The sequence below is a fragment of the Halichondria panicea genome, chromosome 11 (assembly GCF_963675165.1).
Source record: "Halichondria panicea chromosome 11, odHalPani1.1, whole genome shotgun sequence".
Lineage (NCBI taxonomy): Eukaryota > Metazoa > Porifera > Demospongiae > Suberitida > Halichondriidae > Halichondria > Halichondria panicea.
Window position 1 is genome coordinate 1046129 of NC_087387.1, and position 16303 is coordinate 1062431.

A 16303-nucleotide genomic window follows, 5' to 3' on the forward strand; every position below is an offset into this window, starting at 1 on the left:
AAAAACGGGTACCAGAAAAAACTTACCTACTATTTATAAGAACTTCCTAGATCCTTTAATTTCAACAATTACACAAGCCTTTGTTTTGCATGTACCTTGTACTGGTACATGCTACGCCCATTACACAATGTTATAAATCTGACCAGATACGCCCACTTTTTTGTTTCAACACTGGCCCACACTTTCTTCAATATGAAAGTACATGTACATGTACAACAATTCTACACAACTTGGTAGCAACATTGATATCTCCCTGATCACTGGGCATGAGATGCCTTGATCCCAGGCCACACTGAAGATAGAGGCCTTGTAGGAGGCTAGGGATGCTTCTATTAAAAGCTGTCTTGGTATCTTTCAATCAATTTAAAATTATAATTATCAGCGTACTAGGTACACAAATATTGAGGAATGCATAATTATAAGTATGTGTTCAATACATGTACATGTATATAACTGGTAAAAATGTTTGCCAAGTTTATAAGTCGTTGAACAAAATAATGTTCGATGTGTTCATGTCTCAACGACGTAGTTGGGATGAACCACCAGGAATGGATCTTCGTCTGACTCCTCCCCCATCACCAACGGCAACAGAATGTGGTCCTACACACAAAAAACGCAATTCTAATTAAGCACAAAAGTATCGTTTTAATCAGCATGCAATACGTACATACCAAAACACTACTAGTGCACAAAATCTCAAACAAACTGCGAAAAGAATCATGTACAAATGCTACGAGGACCATGCATGTACTTTTTTTGTTAAACTTTCCACCTAGCTTTACATTAGAGACAAATGGGCCCATGGAGACGAGGCTAACTGCACGTGCACTCATGATTGACTCACATGTTGCACAAGTCTCTCGATGACCTTCTCCACGAGGAGCTTCTTCTCCGTCAGCTCCTCCACATTCTCTATGTCATCCGCCACCTCCTTCAGGTACCAGTTCACTAGGTCACCTTCACGAACTCCGCTAGAATCTGGAGGGGGGAGGAGTGTACGTGATGTAGCATCAATACCTCTATCACACCAAAGCATGTATTTCAAACTGTCACAATCAGTGGGTATAAATCAAAGCCAAGTCGTAGTGTATATAGTTACAAACAAACATAATGTAGCTGAAGTGATCAGTGTACATACAGCAATCAACACTACAGCCTTTCAATGGCCACTCATGAAGAAAGGCTAACCCAGATATAAAGGCCACGCCAAATAAACAGCTTGTGTACTAAACAAACCCTCAGTCAACAAGGGCCCACACTTAATTGTTCCCCAAAGGTGTCCGCTATAGAGGGGTTTACTACTGACAGCTGCACCTTTGTCTGCCTCCTCGCTCTGACGCATGTGCAGGATGAGCAGGTTGGAGATGATGCGATATTCCTCATACGTAACTCGTATCTTCTTGGTCTTCACCGGCGGTTGGGTGGATGGATCTGATTGGTCTATTGGAGTGTGGGCGTTCACTCCATTCTCGCCATTGACACCATTCTCACCATTGGTCATGCAGTCCTCATCATTGCCTACAGTAATGCACATGTGTGTAAAGTTATGAAAATGCTAGAAATTTATAAATAGTTATGCATGGACACTCAAGTAAGTTTGTTAGCGAAACACCCCATTTATTACTAGCCTTTGGTCTAAAAGTAATTGTTAAGCACATTTAATATCAGCCAGAATTTATTTTCTCAAGGGAATAATTATTACTTGATGCTAAGAGCCACAGTATAATGACACCACCCACCATTGATGATCTGTTCATCCTCGTCAAAGTTGATGTCAGGAGTCTCCACACGAATAATAGACTTATTGAGCAAACGAAAGCCTTCCTTCACATGCTTAGGTTGTACCTGAGACAACATAAGACATGTACAGTCATGCACTAGCAAACCTGATGACCATCATAATAACATAAGTTGTATTCTGTACACACACCTACAAAATCCACTCTACACCCACACACACCCTCACTCTTCACACCTCTCACACTCCACACACCTCATCAGAGCAGTGGATCCTGGCCATGGCCTCCGCGAGTCGTATCAAACTCTCCAGCTGTCTCACGGTGATTCTCCATGACGACCGAGCCACGCCCGAGCAGTCTCTCTGCCGTAACTTCTTGTACTGCTCCACCATGTACTCACCAGAGATGGGGCTGATACGAGGCTTGAACTGACGAGCAAACAATACGTAGCGTTGGATCTCCTCCTGAAGGGGGCGGGGTCACAGTGGTACAATGACGTATTGATTTGCAACTGATCAATTACCTATACTAGCTAATATAGTACACCATCTAAAAACCACGTATCTCCGCGGTTTTTTACGATAATTGTAACAAAGAACTTCAAATTTACCATAACTTATTCAAGCAAAAAGGCTGGTATATTATTCAGGCCGTAACTACAACCCTCCCCCCGTCCGCACCACTCACGAGGGAATAGACACGCTCCACTGCCTCTGTCTTGTGACTGTGGAGGTCCACAATACGCCTAGCGATGGCATAGTCAGTCACCTGTGGAGGAGGGGGAGCATCAATCAACACACTAGGTCAAGGTATCACACTCACAAATACAAATGCAGCTATTGCTACACTATAATAATAATCATGGGCAGTGGAATGGCAGAAAAAACTGCACATGCTCAGTATTGAACCCCAAATAGCTAAAAAATAGAAAAAGACAGCAGCGCTTAGTTTACATTTAAAGCGTGTCTTCATGCAGATATTAGAGCACTCACCACTAAACCACCACTAACAGTGCACCTGTCATACACATTGACATACCAGTGTAGACAACAAAACCATAATTCAATTAGATAGCCAGAAAATAGTTTTAGTTCATACTTGGGTTAATTATGATTTTGCTTTCTGTTGCACAATTGCAGCTAGGGTACATTTGAGGTCAATTGGTACACACCTCGTTACACTCGTCTACTATGATGAAGAAGAGGTCAAAGCGCGACATTATGGGGGCAGTGAGCTGGATGTTCATCTTGAGTGATTTTGACCGGTCATAGCGACCACCAATCGGATTAGCCGCAGCTAGGATGGATGTACGAGCATTGAGGGTTGCCTTGACACCAGCCTTGGTGATTGAAATGGTCTGTTGCTCCATGGCTTCATGAATGGCTACTTGGTCTTTGAGGTCCATCTTGTCAAACTCGTCAATACAACAAACTCCCTGTAGGGGGTTGGGTATTTAAATTAAATTAGTATGCACTGGCTGTACATTAGCTACATATGAACATGATTATCTGCTACTGGTAAAAAATTCAAGGTAATCCTCGTCATTTCAAAGCAGAACACATACAGTATTAACTATACCTATATACATACATGTGTAAACAGCCTAGATACGACTTTATGGATGTGTACAAGCAAGTATAATAATGATGAGAGTTAGCTCACATTGTCAGCGAGCATGAGAGCGCCAGCCTCTATAACAAACTCGTGACTCTCCTCGTCCTTGACCACGGCAGCTGTGAGTCCAGCTGCTGTCGAGGCCTTGCCACTAGTGTACACTGCACGAGGACTGAACTCCTCCACTCTCCTGTACAGTGAGTAGTGCAAGGGATAGTAACGGTGTGTATGTGATGACACAAACTAAAGTCTACTTCTAGCTGGTTGGAGCTTATCAGCTCTACAGCATACAGATAGAAGCGTTTTTTAACAAGGAATCCAATGGTATATGAATTTTTGAATTTCAGTGAAGTTATGACAACATTATGAAGGTCAACCTCAACACAAATAACAAAATACACTCACTTGAGGAACTGGCTCTTGCCACAGGACGGGTCCCCCACGATGCACACGTTGATGTCCCCACGGTAAAGAACGATGAGGTGAAGCGAGGTGTTCTACTGATGCTGTTCGGTGGTGTGCCCAAGACGACCATGGAGGGGACTCATCTCCGTGGGGACATCAACGTGTGCATCGTTGTCTTGCATTGCTATGACTTCATCGCTTTGCTGCCATGTGGTGTTTTGTGATACAACGGTTTCTATCGTAATATTTTCTGGGATGTCTTGCACTTCTCTGGTTTCATCCTCTGGGGGGAGGGGCTGCTCTTGTACCTCAAATGTAGCTTGCTGTGTAATGAACGTGGCTTCTGCTGCTAATGCTTGAGACATCATCACCTGGTTTTTGAGCTCACAAACTAGGGACTGGGCCGTGTAGGGGTCAAATTGTCCATCTTCAGAGCTTGGTTGGTCATCAGTGGGTACTGGTACTTCATCTTGTTCATTGAGATTGTCACTTTTAGTGAGGTTATTGAGATCTGATTGATAGTGGAGTCTCACAAGCAGTGGCTCTGCTCTCTCTGTAGTTGTGTAATGGGTCCATGCAACTGATGCAGCTTCAGATACAGAGTGTGCTAGGTACTTGTCCATTTTCACTTGTAATAAGATGGTAAAGATCCTCATAACACAATCACAAACAATCTTTCCCAAAATAGGCAGCAGGCAGGTAAAGATCGTCAGTAGAAATAACTGCTTCTCAATCAAAAGTAAATTATTACATACACATAAAACACAGATTGCTACTGCCCACACACACAAATAATAACTAAAATATAACAACAGATCTGCCACTGCACACATAAACAAAACCATCACTGTCCACAGCTACTCCATAAAGATCAGTGATATGACCATTACCAAATGATGTGACAAACTGACCGTCTTTAGTGAACACTGACACACACTTGTTATCACGATCAGCAACATAAACAAAACCAGTGACACACACACCACAAGGGTCAGACAGATTTCCTTGACCATTTCCTTTCTTTCCAATCGAGCGAATAAACCGACCATCCATAGTGAGCACTTGAACACGATGATTATAATAGTCAGTGACATACACCATTTGTTCATTGTCCACTGTGACATCCTCTGGTCCGTTAAAATGTCCATTACCAGTTCCGAATGAACCAATCTGCTTGACTGGCTCCAGCTCTGTCGTCAACACTTGGACTCTGTGATTATTCTGATCGCACACAAACACTTGATCACCAGCGACTGCTATCCCTCGAGGGAAGTTGAGTTCCTTTGGACCACTTCCCTTCGTCCCAAACCTCTTTAGCAGATCTCCTCTTTTGTTGAACTTGTACACACAGTGTTTTCTGCTATCACAGGCATAGATGTTGTCTTCCTTGTCTACTGCCACACCAGAGATACCGCCAAACCCATGCTTTGATTTGCTGATACTTTGAATTTGTTCTCCTTTTTTGTCAAACACCAAAACATCACCTCTAAAGTCAGTTACAATCAGTTCTTCTGATGAGTTGAATACCATATACCGAGGGTTGTTGATTCCTCTTATCACCCTCACTGGTTTGTCCAGGGGTATTTTGACGAACACAGAGAAGGGGCTTCCTGGGATAGGCTGATCGTCCACTGAGATCAAGAGGTGGTGTCGACCACGTACCCTAGGGGTGTACTCAACGCTGTACACTCCACCCCTCACAGGCACTGCTTGCAATTGTTGGGTCGATTGATCAACTAGCGATTTCAGTACTGCTTGTGGTTTGCCTTGTTTTGAACTGATATAGACATTCAGATTTGCACATTTGTCAACTTCAGCCATCTTCACACCATCACCCCTCACAGAAGGATAAACTACAACATTGTTCTCACACAACTTCTTGAGATCCTCACAAACAAACACTTCAACTCCAAAATCATCTTTCTCCACTGGATCAGGATTGGCTGCTTCCTTCCCTCGCTTCACCACCTCGGCATCGATTCGACTCACCACCTGCTCTTGCATCGTAATCAGTTCTTCATCACTTGCATTCTCCAGTGTACGCTCTACAAAGTCAATCAAACTCTGAGCAGTGCCCAGGTACAGGTCCAGACCCTTCTCTTGAATCGTCAGCTTCTCCATTTTTGAATCAGCCAAAGCAGAAGATTCTCGTAAAACACGAACCTTGCATCGATCGAGAATATCGTGTAGCTCCTGGAACTTGGCATTCACTTGTCTCTCTGTCAGTTCTTTCTGGGCCTGGATCTTTTGTTTAGTTCCTTTCACTTGATTCACAGCGGTGCTCAGATCAGGCAGTAGGTTCTTGAGTGGGGAGAGGTGCTCTGTCAGCATTTTGTGAATTGCGGGGGCGGCTTTTTTTACAAACTCTGACTTGTGGTCACGGTGATCGAACACAGCACAGTCTCGACAGATGAGCTTGTCACAATCAAAACAGAAAATCTTTTTTAGCTCCTCGTGATCTTCGCATTTTGGGGGTGGTGGGCTTTCGAATGTTAGTTCTTTCACTCCGCCCTGTTTGAGCTCGTCCAGAGTGGAGATAGTATGTCCGGCAAATACTTTCATTTTATGAGACTTCACACAATCGTCACAGATAAAACTGACACACTGTCGGCAGAATGCAGTGGCCTTTCCCCCAGAGCACATTTCGCAGGTGGTCTCTAACTTGCCGTGGGCTTTCTCCATCCTCGAGTGGAGTGCTTTCATCCGGTTGATGAAGAACGCAGTAGTCAGTCTGTCAGGGTTGTTGTCTGGCAATAGAGTGGGCTCACGACAGTCGGGGCAGGGGAACGGCTGGTTGGGTCGGTAGCGACTGGAGAGTGTGAGGATGCATTGCTTGCAGTAGTAGTGACAACAAGGGAGCAGCTTTGGCTCCTGGTAGCGGTCATGACAGATGCCACAGGTCACTTCTTGCTCGAGATCAGCAACAACTGGATCAGGTCCTTCGGCCATCGTTAGTTAAGATCTGGGGAATGCATTTGTACAACATTTATAAAAGCATGAAACTATTCTAATATAAAAATTAAATAGCAACTTCCCTAGAAATTGAGCATACAAGAATGTTGAATCTGTGAATAATAGTTTGCACTAAGTGATCAATTAGGTCAAGCTAAGCTAGACCTCTGCAGCTAGTTGAAAAAACGGGTACCCGAAAAAACTTACCTACTATTTATAAGAACTTCCTAGATCCTTTAATTTCAACAATTACAAGCCTTTAATTAATTAGTTTTGCATGTACCTTGTACTGGTACATGCTACGCCCATTACACAATGTTATAAATCTGACCAGATACGCCCACTTTTTTGTTTCAACACTGGCCCACACTTTCTTTCAATATGAAAGTACATGTACATGTATGTACAACAATTCTACACAACTTGGTAGCAACATTGATATCTCCCTGAGCACTGGGCATGAGATGCCTTGATCCCAGGCCACACTGAAGATGGATGCCTTGTAGGAGGCTAGGGATGCTTCTATTAAAAGCTGTCTTGGTATCTTTCAATTTAAAACTATAATTATCAGCGTACTAGGTACACAAATATTGAGGAATGCATAATTATAAGTATGTGTTCAATACATGTACATGTATATAACTGGTAAAAATGTTTGCCAAGTTTATAAGTCGCTGAACAAAATAATGTTCGATGTGTTCATGTCTCAACGACGTAGTTGGGATGAACCACCAGGAATGGATCTTCGTCTGACTCCTCCCCCATCACCAACGGCAACAGAATGTGGTCCTACACACAAAAAACGCAATTCTAATTAAGCACAAAAGTATCGTTTTAATCAGCATGCAATACGTACAACCAAAACACTACTAGTGCACAAAATCTCAAACAAACTGCGAAAAGAATCATGTACAAATGCTACGAGGACCATGCATGTACTTTTTTTGTTAAACTTTCCACCTAGCTTTACATTAGAGACAAATGGGCCCATGGAGACGAGGCTAACTGCACGTGCACTCATGATTGACTCACATGTTGCACAAGTCTCTCGATGACCTTCTCCATGAGGAGCTTCTTCTCCGTCAGCTCCTCCACATTCTCTATGTCATCCGCCACCTCCTTCAGGTACCAGTTCACTAGGTCACCTTCACGAACTCCGCTAGAATCTGGAGGGGGGAGGAGTGTACGTGATGTAGCATCAATACCCCTATCACACCAAAGCATGTATTTCAAACTGTCACAATCAGTGGGTATAAATCAAAGCCAAGTCGTAGTGTATATAGTTACAAACAAACATAATGTAGCTGAAGTGATCAGTGTACATACAGCAATCAACACTACAGCCTTTCAATGGCCACTCATGAAGAAAGGCTAACCCAGATATAAAGGCCACGCCAAATAAACAGCTTGTGTACTAAACAAACCCTCAGTCAACAAGGGCCCACACTTAATTGTTCCCCAAAGGTGTCCGCTATAGAGGGGTTTACTACTGACAGCTGCACCTTTGTCTGCCTCCTCGCTCTGACGCATGTGCAGGATGAGCAGGTTGGAGATGATGCGATATTCCTCATACGTAACTCGTATCTTCTTGGTCTTCACCGGCGGTTGGGTGGATGGATCTGATTGGTCTATTGGAGTGTGGGCGTTCACTCCATTCTCGCCATTGACACCATTCTCACCATTGGTCATGCAGTCCTCATCATTGCCTACAGTAATGCACATGTGTGTAAAGTTATGAAAATGCTAGAAATTTATAAATAGTTATGCATGGACACTCAAGTAAGTTTGTTAGCGAAACACCCCATTTATTACTAGCCTTTGATCTAAAAGTAATTGTTAAGCACATTTAATATCAGCCAGAATTTATTTTCTCAAGGGAATAATTATAACTTGATGCTAAAGGGCACAGTATAATGACACCACCCACCATTGATGATCTGTTCATCCTCGTCAAAGTTGATGTCAGGAGTCTCCACACGAATAATAGACTTATTGAGCAAACGAAAGCCTTCCTTCACATGCTTAGGTTGTACCTGAGACAACATAAGACATGTACAGTCATGCACTAGCGAACCTGATGACCATCATAATAACATAAGTTGTATTCTGTACACACACCTACAAAATCCACTCTACACCCACACACACCCTCACTCTTCACACCTCTCACACTCCATACACCTCATCAGAGCAGTGGATCCTGGCCATGGCCTCCGCGAGTCGTATCAAACTCTCGAGCTGTCTCACGGTGATTCTCCATGACGACCGAGCCACGCCCGAGCAGTCTCTCTGCCGTAGTTTCTTGTACTGCTCCACCATGTACTCACCAGAGGTGGGGCTGATACGAGGCTTGAACTGACGAGCAAACAATACGTAGCGTTGGATCTCCTCCTGAAGGGGGCGGGGTCACAGTGGTACAATGACGTATTGATTTGCAACTGATCAATTACCTATACTAGCTAATATAGTACACCATCTAAAAACCACGTATCTCCGCGGTTTTTTACGATAATTGTAACAAAGAACTACAAATTTACCATAACTTATTCAAGCAAAAAGGCTGGTATATTATTCAGGCCGTAACTACAACCCCCCCCCCCGTCCGCACCACTCACGAGGGAATAGACACGCTCCACTGCCTCTGTCTTGTGACTGTGGAGGTCCACAATACGCCTAGCGATGGCATAGTCAGTCACCTGTGGAGGAGGGGGAGCATCAATCAACACACTAGGTCAAGGTGTCACACTCACAAATACAAATAACAGCATATTTTTGCTACACTATAATAATCATGGCAGTGGAATGGTAAAAAAGGAACAGGAATAGAAAAACTGCACATAGGAACCCCACATGGCTAAAAAAATGGAATAAAGGCAGCTATTCTACAGCGCTTAATTTACATTTAAAGCGTGTCTTCATGCAGATATTAGAGCACTCACCACTAAACCACCACTAACAGTGCACCTGTCATACACATTGACATACCAGTGTAGACAACAAAACCATAATTCAATTAGATAGCCAGAAAATAGTTTTAGTTCATACTTGGGTTAATTATGATTTTGCTTTTCATTGCACAATTGCAGCTAGGGTACATTAGAGGTCAATTGGCACACACACCTCGTTACATTCGTCTACTATGATGAAGAAGAGGTCAAAGCGTGACATGATGGGAGCAGTGAGCTGGATGTTCATCTTGAGTGATTTTGACCGGTCATAGCGACCACCAATCGGATTAGCTGCAGCTAGGATGGATGTACGAGCATTGAGGGTTGCCTTGACACCAGCCTTGGTGATTGAAATGGTCTGTTGCTCCATGGCTTCATGAATGGCTACTTGGTCTTTGAGGTCCATCTTGTCAAACTCGTCAATACAACAAACTCCCTGCAGGGGGAGGGGCATTTAAATTAGTATGCACTGGCTGTACATTAGCTACATATGAACATGATTATCTGCTACTGGTAACAAATTCAAGGTAATCCTCGTCATTTCAAAGCAGAACACATACAGTATTAACTATACCTATATACATACATGTGTAAACAGCCTAGATACGACTTTATGGATGTGTACAAGCAAGTATAATAATTATGAGAGTTAGCTCACATTGTCAGCGAGCATGAGAGCGCCAGCCTCTATAACAAACTCGTGACTCTCCTCGTCCTTGACCACGGCAGCTGTGAGTCCAGCTGCTGTCGAGGCCTTGCCACTAGTGTACACTGCACGAGGACTGAACTCCTCCACTCTCCTGTACAGTGAGTAGTGCAAGGGATAGTAACAGTGTGTACGTGATGACACAAACTGAAGTCTACTCTCTAACTGGTTGGAGCTTATCAGCTCTGCAGCATACAGATAGAAGCGCTTTTTAACAAGGAATCCAATGGTATATGAAATTTTGAATTTCAGTGAAGTTATGGAAGGTCAACCTCAACACAAATAACAAAATACACTCACTTGAGGAACTGGCTCTTGCCACAGGACGGGTCCCCCACGATGCACACGTTGATGTCCCCACGGAGATGAGTCCCCTCCATGGTCGTCTTGGGCACACCACCGAACAGCATCAGTAGAACACCTCGCTTCACTTCATCATTGCCTGAAGGGGAGAACGTACAATGAAGATCAGTAATGACGGCTGACTGGGGATGAAGATACGTAGGTGAAATACAAATTCAATTTAGATCTGATGAAAAAAACTCAACTATCCTAACAAAGTGTTGCTAAAATGGCAAATTTTACCGAAGGTTGCCACATTCAAAAATGCCAAGTCGGTTCAAATGGCTCATTCGCAGTATACTCTATAACACTAATTGTAGGCACTTGAACTTTGTACTCACCGTGAATGGTGGGGAAGAGTGAGTTGATGAGGTTCTGGTAAAGGTTTTTGTCCTGACTCATCTCGTAGATACGTGACCACTCGGCATCGGTCATCTGCTTACGAATACTCTCCGCTGTTTGATCCTCCCCTGTCAGATCACGCCCACTAAACTGGAGGACAAATCGAATGCAGTAAATGTACGTACATTAGATGCAACAACCAAAACAACGTTATAAACCCTCTAAAGTATCCTCTAAATGTATACAGCAAATCAGATTATATATGTACTCTATACTCATCACCCCATTGTCTAACGTAACGTGTACAGGAGGCGTGGTCCTGCTTCGTCTATAGACACTCTAAACTAGACAAGAAAACAGCTAGGATTAAGAACTGTGGGGTTTGGTTATACATGTACAAACAATTAGGCTAGAGGAATAAATGGAGGTACACATACCCGCTAAGAACTGTGGGGGTTGGGTTATACATAATCCCTTTCTTTCTTCTATCTATATGGTCTGAGCCACACCCACTCCTTGTCGCACTCACCCCGGGCTGTGTCTGTTGTACAGCACATGCCAGAAACGCCAGTCGATACGTGAGGTCTCTTACACCGAGAGCCTTGAGTCCTCTCACTCCGTCCCTATCGTACCCCTCCCCACCACGCATACGAGTTGATGTCTCCGCCCTCACTCCCTCTGTACGCAGTTGTGAGACGTCAGGGACGACAACGAGCGTCCCAATGAAGTCACACTTGTCTCCAGCCTGCACCATCTCTACAGCTTCAGCTCGCAGAATAATCTCAAGACTGTGTGTACGAAGTAGGTTATAATCATGAATGAGTAACACCAGGAGCGGCACTCCTGTTAACAAGTTGAATGTGCAGTAAATGGTGGAGTCTAATGAACTTACACATGCTCACTCTACTTCAACATGTGCTACACTATGTTCTAAGACCGCAGACATCTCATCACACATGTGTTTACACGACAGCCGCCTACTACATGTATACATTGTGTATACACTGCATGTAGACGCATACACTAACTAAAGGCATAAAACGGTAGCTCAACTGATGCTCACATTAATAATTTAACAGCTAGCAATACAATATAATGAGCATAGAGACCCCTCCCCCTCCTCACCTTCGGGGGATGGAGCCTCGTGGCAGCTCCTGCTGTGTCTCCTGGATACGCACTTTCTGGAAGTCAACAAACCGCGAGGCATTGACATCAAGCATGAACCGTCTTCTGTTCTGACAGTTAGGATTCTTACATACCTGGGGAAATGAACACAGGTGTATGAGAGGGTGTGGCTTCTGGGGATGGTTATGAGAGGGTGTGGCTTTTTTAGTGTAATTAACAGCTCAAGATAGCATACTTGCTGTACGACTATACGCACAGCACACTTGAAACTGCCATGGCTACAATTAAAATCTTCTGCGATGTGAAGCACTCACTGTTGGTTGTGTAAACTTGAACTGCTGCTCAACATCAGAGATGACCGTCTGACACTCGAGACAGAGGAACGTCCCATTAGTCAGCTCGGGATGGACAGGGTGCGTCCGTACCACTTGCCCACTGATGCGTAGCAGAGTACCCACCTTGGACGTTGAGAGTTCACGAACCCTGTGGGTGAATAAGTTGACACATTATCACTCAAAAAATACTTCGGCCAAATACTGCAGAGAGTTGTCTTGCGTTGCTATGACTTCATCACTTTGCTGCCATGTGGTGTCTTGTGATACAACGGTTTCTATCGTAATATTTTCAGGGATGTCTTGCATTTCTCTGGCTTCATCATCTGGGGGGCCGGGGAGGGGCTGCTCTTGTACCTCAAATGTAGCTTGCTGTGTAATGAACGTGGCTTCTGCTGCTAATGCTTGAAACATCATCACCTGTTTGTTGAGCTCACAAACTAGGGACTGGGCCGTGTAGAGGTCAAATTGTACATCTTCAGAGCTTGGTTGGTCATCAGTGGGTACTGGTACTTCATCTTGTTCATTGAGATTGTCACTTTTAGTGATGTTATCCAGATCTGATTGATAGTGGAGTCTCGCAAGCAGTGGCTCTGCTCTCTCTGTAGTTGTATAATGGGTCCATGCAACTGATGCAGCTTCAGATACAGAGTGTGCTAGGTACTTGTCCATTTTCACTTGTAATAAGATGGTAAAGATCATCATAACACAATCACAAACGATCTTTCCCAAAATAGGCAGCAGGCAGGTAAAGATCATCAGTAGAACTAACTGCTTCTCAATCAAAAGTAAATTATTACATACACATAAAACACAGATTGCTACTGCCCACACACACAAATAATAACTAAAATATAACAACAGATCCGTGACTGCGCACATAAACAAAACCATCACTGTCCACAGCTACTCCATAAAGATCAGTGATATGACCATTACCAAATGATGTGACAAACTGACCGTCTTTAGTGAACACTGACACACGCTTGTTACCATCGTCAATAACATAAACAAAACCAGTGACACACACACCATAAGGGCGAGACAGATCTCCTTGTCCATTTCCTTTCTTTCCAATCGAGCGAATAAACCGACCATCCATAGTGAGCACTTGAACACGATGATTATAACAGTCAGTGACATACATCATTTGTTCATTGTCCACTGCAACATCCTGTGGGAGGTTAAAATGCTCATTACCAGTTCCCTCTGAACCAATCTGCTTGACTGGCTCCAGCTCTGTCGTCAACACTTGGACTCTGTGATTATTATGATCGCACACAAACACTTGATCACCAGCGACTGCTATCCCTCGAGGGTAGTTGAGTTCCTTTGGACCACTTCCAATCGTCCCAAACCTCTTTAGCAGATCTCCTCTTTTGTTGAACTTGTACACACAGCGTTTTATGCTATCACAGACATAGATGTTGTCCTCCTTGTCTACTGCCACACCAGAGATACCGACAAACCCATGCTTTGATTTGCTGATGCTTCGAATTTGTTTTCCTTTCTTGTCAAACACCAAAATATCACCGCTATGGTCAGTTACAATCAGTTCTTCTGATGAGTTGAATGCCATATACACAGGGATGTTGATTCCTTTTATCTCCTTCACTGGTTTGTCCAGCTTGGTGGGGGGTATTTTTACGAACACAGAGAAGGGGCTTCCTGGTATGGGCTGGTCGTCCACTGAGATCAGGAGGTGGTGTCGACCACGTACCCTAGGGGTGTACTCAACGCTGTACACTCCACCCATCAAAGGCACTGCTTGCAATTGTTGGGTCGATTGATCAACTAGCGATTTCAGTACTGCTTGTGGTTTGCCTTGTTTTGAACTGATATAGACATTCAGCCTTGCACATTTGTCAACTTCAGCTGTTTTAATGCCGTCTCCTTTCACAATCGGCTTTCCTTCATGTACAATAACGTTGTTCTCACACAACTTCTTGAGATCCTCACAAACAAACACTTCGACTCCAAAATCATCTTTCTCCACTGGATCAGGATTGGCTGCTTCCTTCCCTCGCTTCACCACCTCGGCATCGATTCGACTCACCACCTGCTCTTGCATCGTAATCAGTTCTTCATCACTTGCATTCTCCAGTGTACGCTCTACAAAGTCAATCAAACTCTGAGCAGTGCCCAGGGACAGGTCCAGACCCTTCTCTTGAACTGTCAGCTTCTCCATCTTTGAATCAGCCAAAGCAGAAGATTCTCGTAAAACACGGATCTTGCATTGATCGAGAATATCGTGTAGCTCCTGAAACTTGGTATTGACTTGTCTCTCTGTCAGTTCTTTCTGGGCCTGGATATTCTGTTTGGTTCCTTTCACTTGATTCACAGCGGTGCTCAGATCAGGCAGTAGGTTCTTGAGTGGGGAGAGGTGCTCCGTCAGCTTTTTGCGAGTTGTGGGGGCGGCTTTCTTTACAAATTCGTAATTGTGTCCAGCGTGTTCAATAACGATACAGTCTCGACAGATGAGCTTGTTGCAATCAAAACAGAAAATCTTTTTTGGCTCCTCATGATCCTCGCATTTTGGGGGTGGTGGGTTTTCGAATGTTAGTTCTTTCACTCCGCCCTGTTTGAGCTCTTCCAGAGTGGAGACGATATGTGTAGCAAACATTTTCATACGTTGATGAGATTCTACACATTTTTCACACATAAACTGGACACACTGTCGGCAGAATGCAGTGGCCTTTCCCCCAGGGCACATTTCACAGGTTGTCTCCAACTTGCCGTGGGCTTTCTCCATCCTCGAGTGGAGTGCTTTCATCCGGTTGATGAAGAACGCAGTGGTCAGTCTGTCTGGGTTGTTGTCTGGCAATAGAGTGGGCTCACGACAGTCGGGGCAGGGGAACGGCTGGTTGGGTGGGTAGCGACTGGAGAGTGTGAGGATGCATTGCTTGCAGTAGTAGTGACAACAAGGGAGCAGCTTTGGCTCCTGGTAGCGGTCATGACAGATGCCACAGGTCACTTCTTGCTCGAGATCAGCAACAACTGGATCAGGTCCTTCGGCCATTATTAGTTAAGATCTGGGGAATGCATTTGTACAACATTTATAAAAGCATGAAGCTATTCTAATATAAAAATTAAATAGCAACTTCCCTAGAAATTGAGTATACAAGAATTGTTGAATCTGTGAATAATATTTTGCACTAAGTGATCAATTAGGTCAAGCTAAGCTAGACCTCTGCAGCTAGTTGAAAAAACTTACCTATGAACTTCCTAGATACCGTATAGCGCGAAATTTTCGAGGGGCTTAATTTTCGTGGATTTCGTGGGTTAGCAATCCTACACGAAAATTAAGTCCACGAAAATCGTTCTTTACCTGCTATAACGTGCAAGATTTAAAGGCGTGGCTTCCGGTAAGCAGTCATTCCGCGAACATTGTGCAACGAAATGGCTTTTAGAGGCCAATCCACGAAATATAAGTGCCTCGAAAATTTCGCGCTATACGGTAGATCCCAACAAGCCTTTACGCCCATAATTTATTACACAATGTCTGACCAGATACGCCCACTTTTTTGTTTCAACACTGGCCCACACTTTTTCTTTCAATATGAAAGTACATGTACATGTATGTACAACAATTCTACACAACTTGGTAGTAACATCTATATCTCCCTGAGCACTGGGCATGAGATGCCTTGATCCCAAGCCACACTGAATGGAGGCCTTGTAGGAGGCTAGGGATGCTTCTATTAAAAGCTGTCTTGGTATCTTTCAATTTAAAATTATAATTATCAGCGTACTAGGTACACAAATAATATTGAGGAATGCATAATTATAAGTATGTGT

The 16303-nt window shown here is 43.8% G+C and overlaps 5 protein-coding genes across 6 annotated transcripts in view; all 5 read right to left on the reverse strand.

The window, feature by feature from the left end:
* Positions 1-16303, reverse strand: part of LOC135343560 (DNA replication licensing factor MCM6-like) — a 58838-nt gene that overhangs the window by 4979 nt on the left and 37556 nt on the right. The gene's annotated exons all lie outside the window — the stretch shown is intronic.
* On the reverse strand, positions 489-3431 carry LOC135343596 (DNA replication licensing factor MCM6-like). Its single transcript, XM_064540571.1, has 9 exons — positions 3402-3431; positions 2911-3174; positions 2427-2507; positions 1994-2203; positions 1740-1845; positions 1613-1623; positions 1315-1507; positions 845-978; positions 489-600 (listed from the first exon to the last, which is right to left on the reverse strand). Exons 1-9 carry the CDS (start codon positions 3414-3416, stop codon positions 511-513), a joined length of 1104 nt encoding a protein of 367 aa, XP_064396641.1. The 5' UTR covers positions 3417-3431; the 3' UTR covers positions 489-510.
* LOC135344299 (tripartite motif-containing protein 3-like) lies at positions 4557-6707 on the reverse strand. The gene has a single exon (XM_064541466.1). The coding sequence runs from the start codon at positions 6705-6707 to the stop codon at positions 4557-4559; it is 2151 nt and encodes a 716-aa protein (XP_064397536.1).
* LOC135343578 (DNA replication licensing factor MCM6-like) lies at positions 7410-13145 on the reverse strand. Its single transcript, XM_064540552.1, has 14 exons — positions 12488-13145; positions 12174-12307; positions 11578-11836; positions 11048-11198; positions 10665-10806; positions 10317-10458; positions 9831-10094; positions 9326-9406; positions 8892-9101; positions 8638-8743; positions 8511-8521; positions 8213-8405; positions 7743-7876; positions 7410-7499 (listed from the first exon to the last, which is right to left on the reverse strand). Exons 2-14 carry the CDS (start codon positions 12266-12268, stop codon positions 7410-7412), a joined length of 1878 nt encoding a protein of 625 aa, XP_064396622.1. The 5' UTR covers positions 12269-12307; positions 12488-13145.
* LOC135344300 (E3 ubiquitin-protein ligase TRIM71-like) lies at positions 13239-15524 on the reverse strand. The gene has a single exon (XM_064541467.1). It carries the CDS (start codon positions 15522-15524, stop codon positions 13353-13355), a length of 2172 nt encoding a protein of 723 aa, XP_064397537.1. The 3' UTR covers positions 13239-13352.

Bases quoted from the DNA above. Each gene is read 5' to 3' on its own strand.
- LOC135343596 (XM_064540571.1), bottom strand. The intron at 1,846-1,993 runs GTGTGTGGAGTG...ATGTTGTCTCAG, and splicing joins GGATCCACTGCTCTGATGAG to GTACAACCTAAGCATGTGAA. The intron at 601-844 runs GTGAGTCAATCA...TTTTGTGTGTAG, and splicing joins TCGAGAGACTTGTGCAACAT to GACCACATTCTGTTGCCGTT.
- LOC135344299 (XM_064541466.1), bottom strand. From the start codon at position 6,707: ATGGCCGAAGGACCTGATCCAGTTGTTGCTGATCTCGAGCAAGAAGTG.
- LOC135343578 (XM_064540552.1), bottom strand. From the start codon at position 12,268: ATGCTTGATGTCAATGCCTCGCGGTTTGTTGACTTCCAGAAAGTGCGT. The intron at 10,459-10,664 runs GTGAGTGTATTT...CTCACTGTACAG, and splicing joins GGCAAGAGCCAGTTCCTCAA to GAGAGTGGAGGAGTTCAGTC. The intron at 7,877-8,212 runs GTGCAGCTGTCA...TCCCCCCTCCAG, and splicing joins GAGCGAGGAGGCAGACAAAG to ATTCTAGCGGAGTTCGTGAA.
- LOC135344300 (XM_064541467.1), bottom strand. From the start codon at position 15,524: ATGGCCGAAGGACCTGATCCAGTTGTTGCTGATCTCGAGCAAGAAGTG.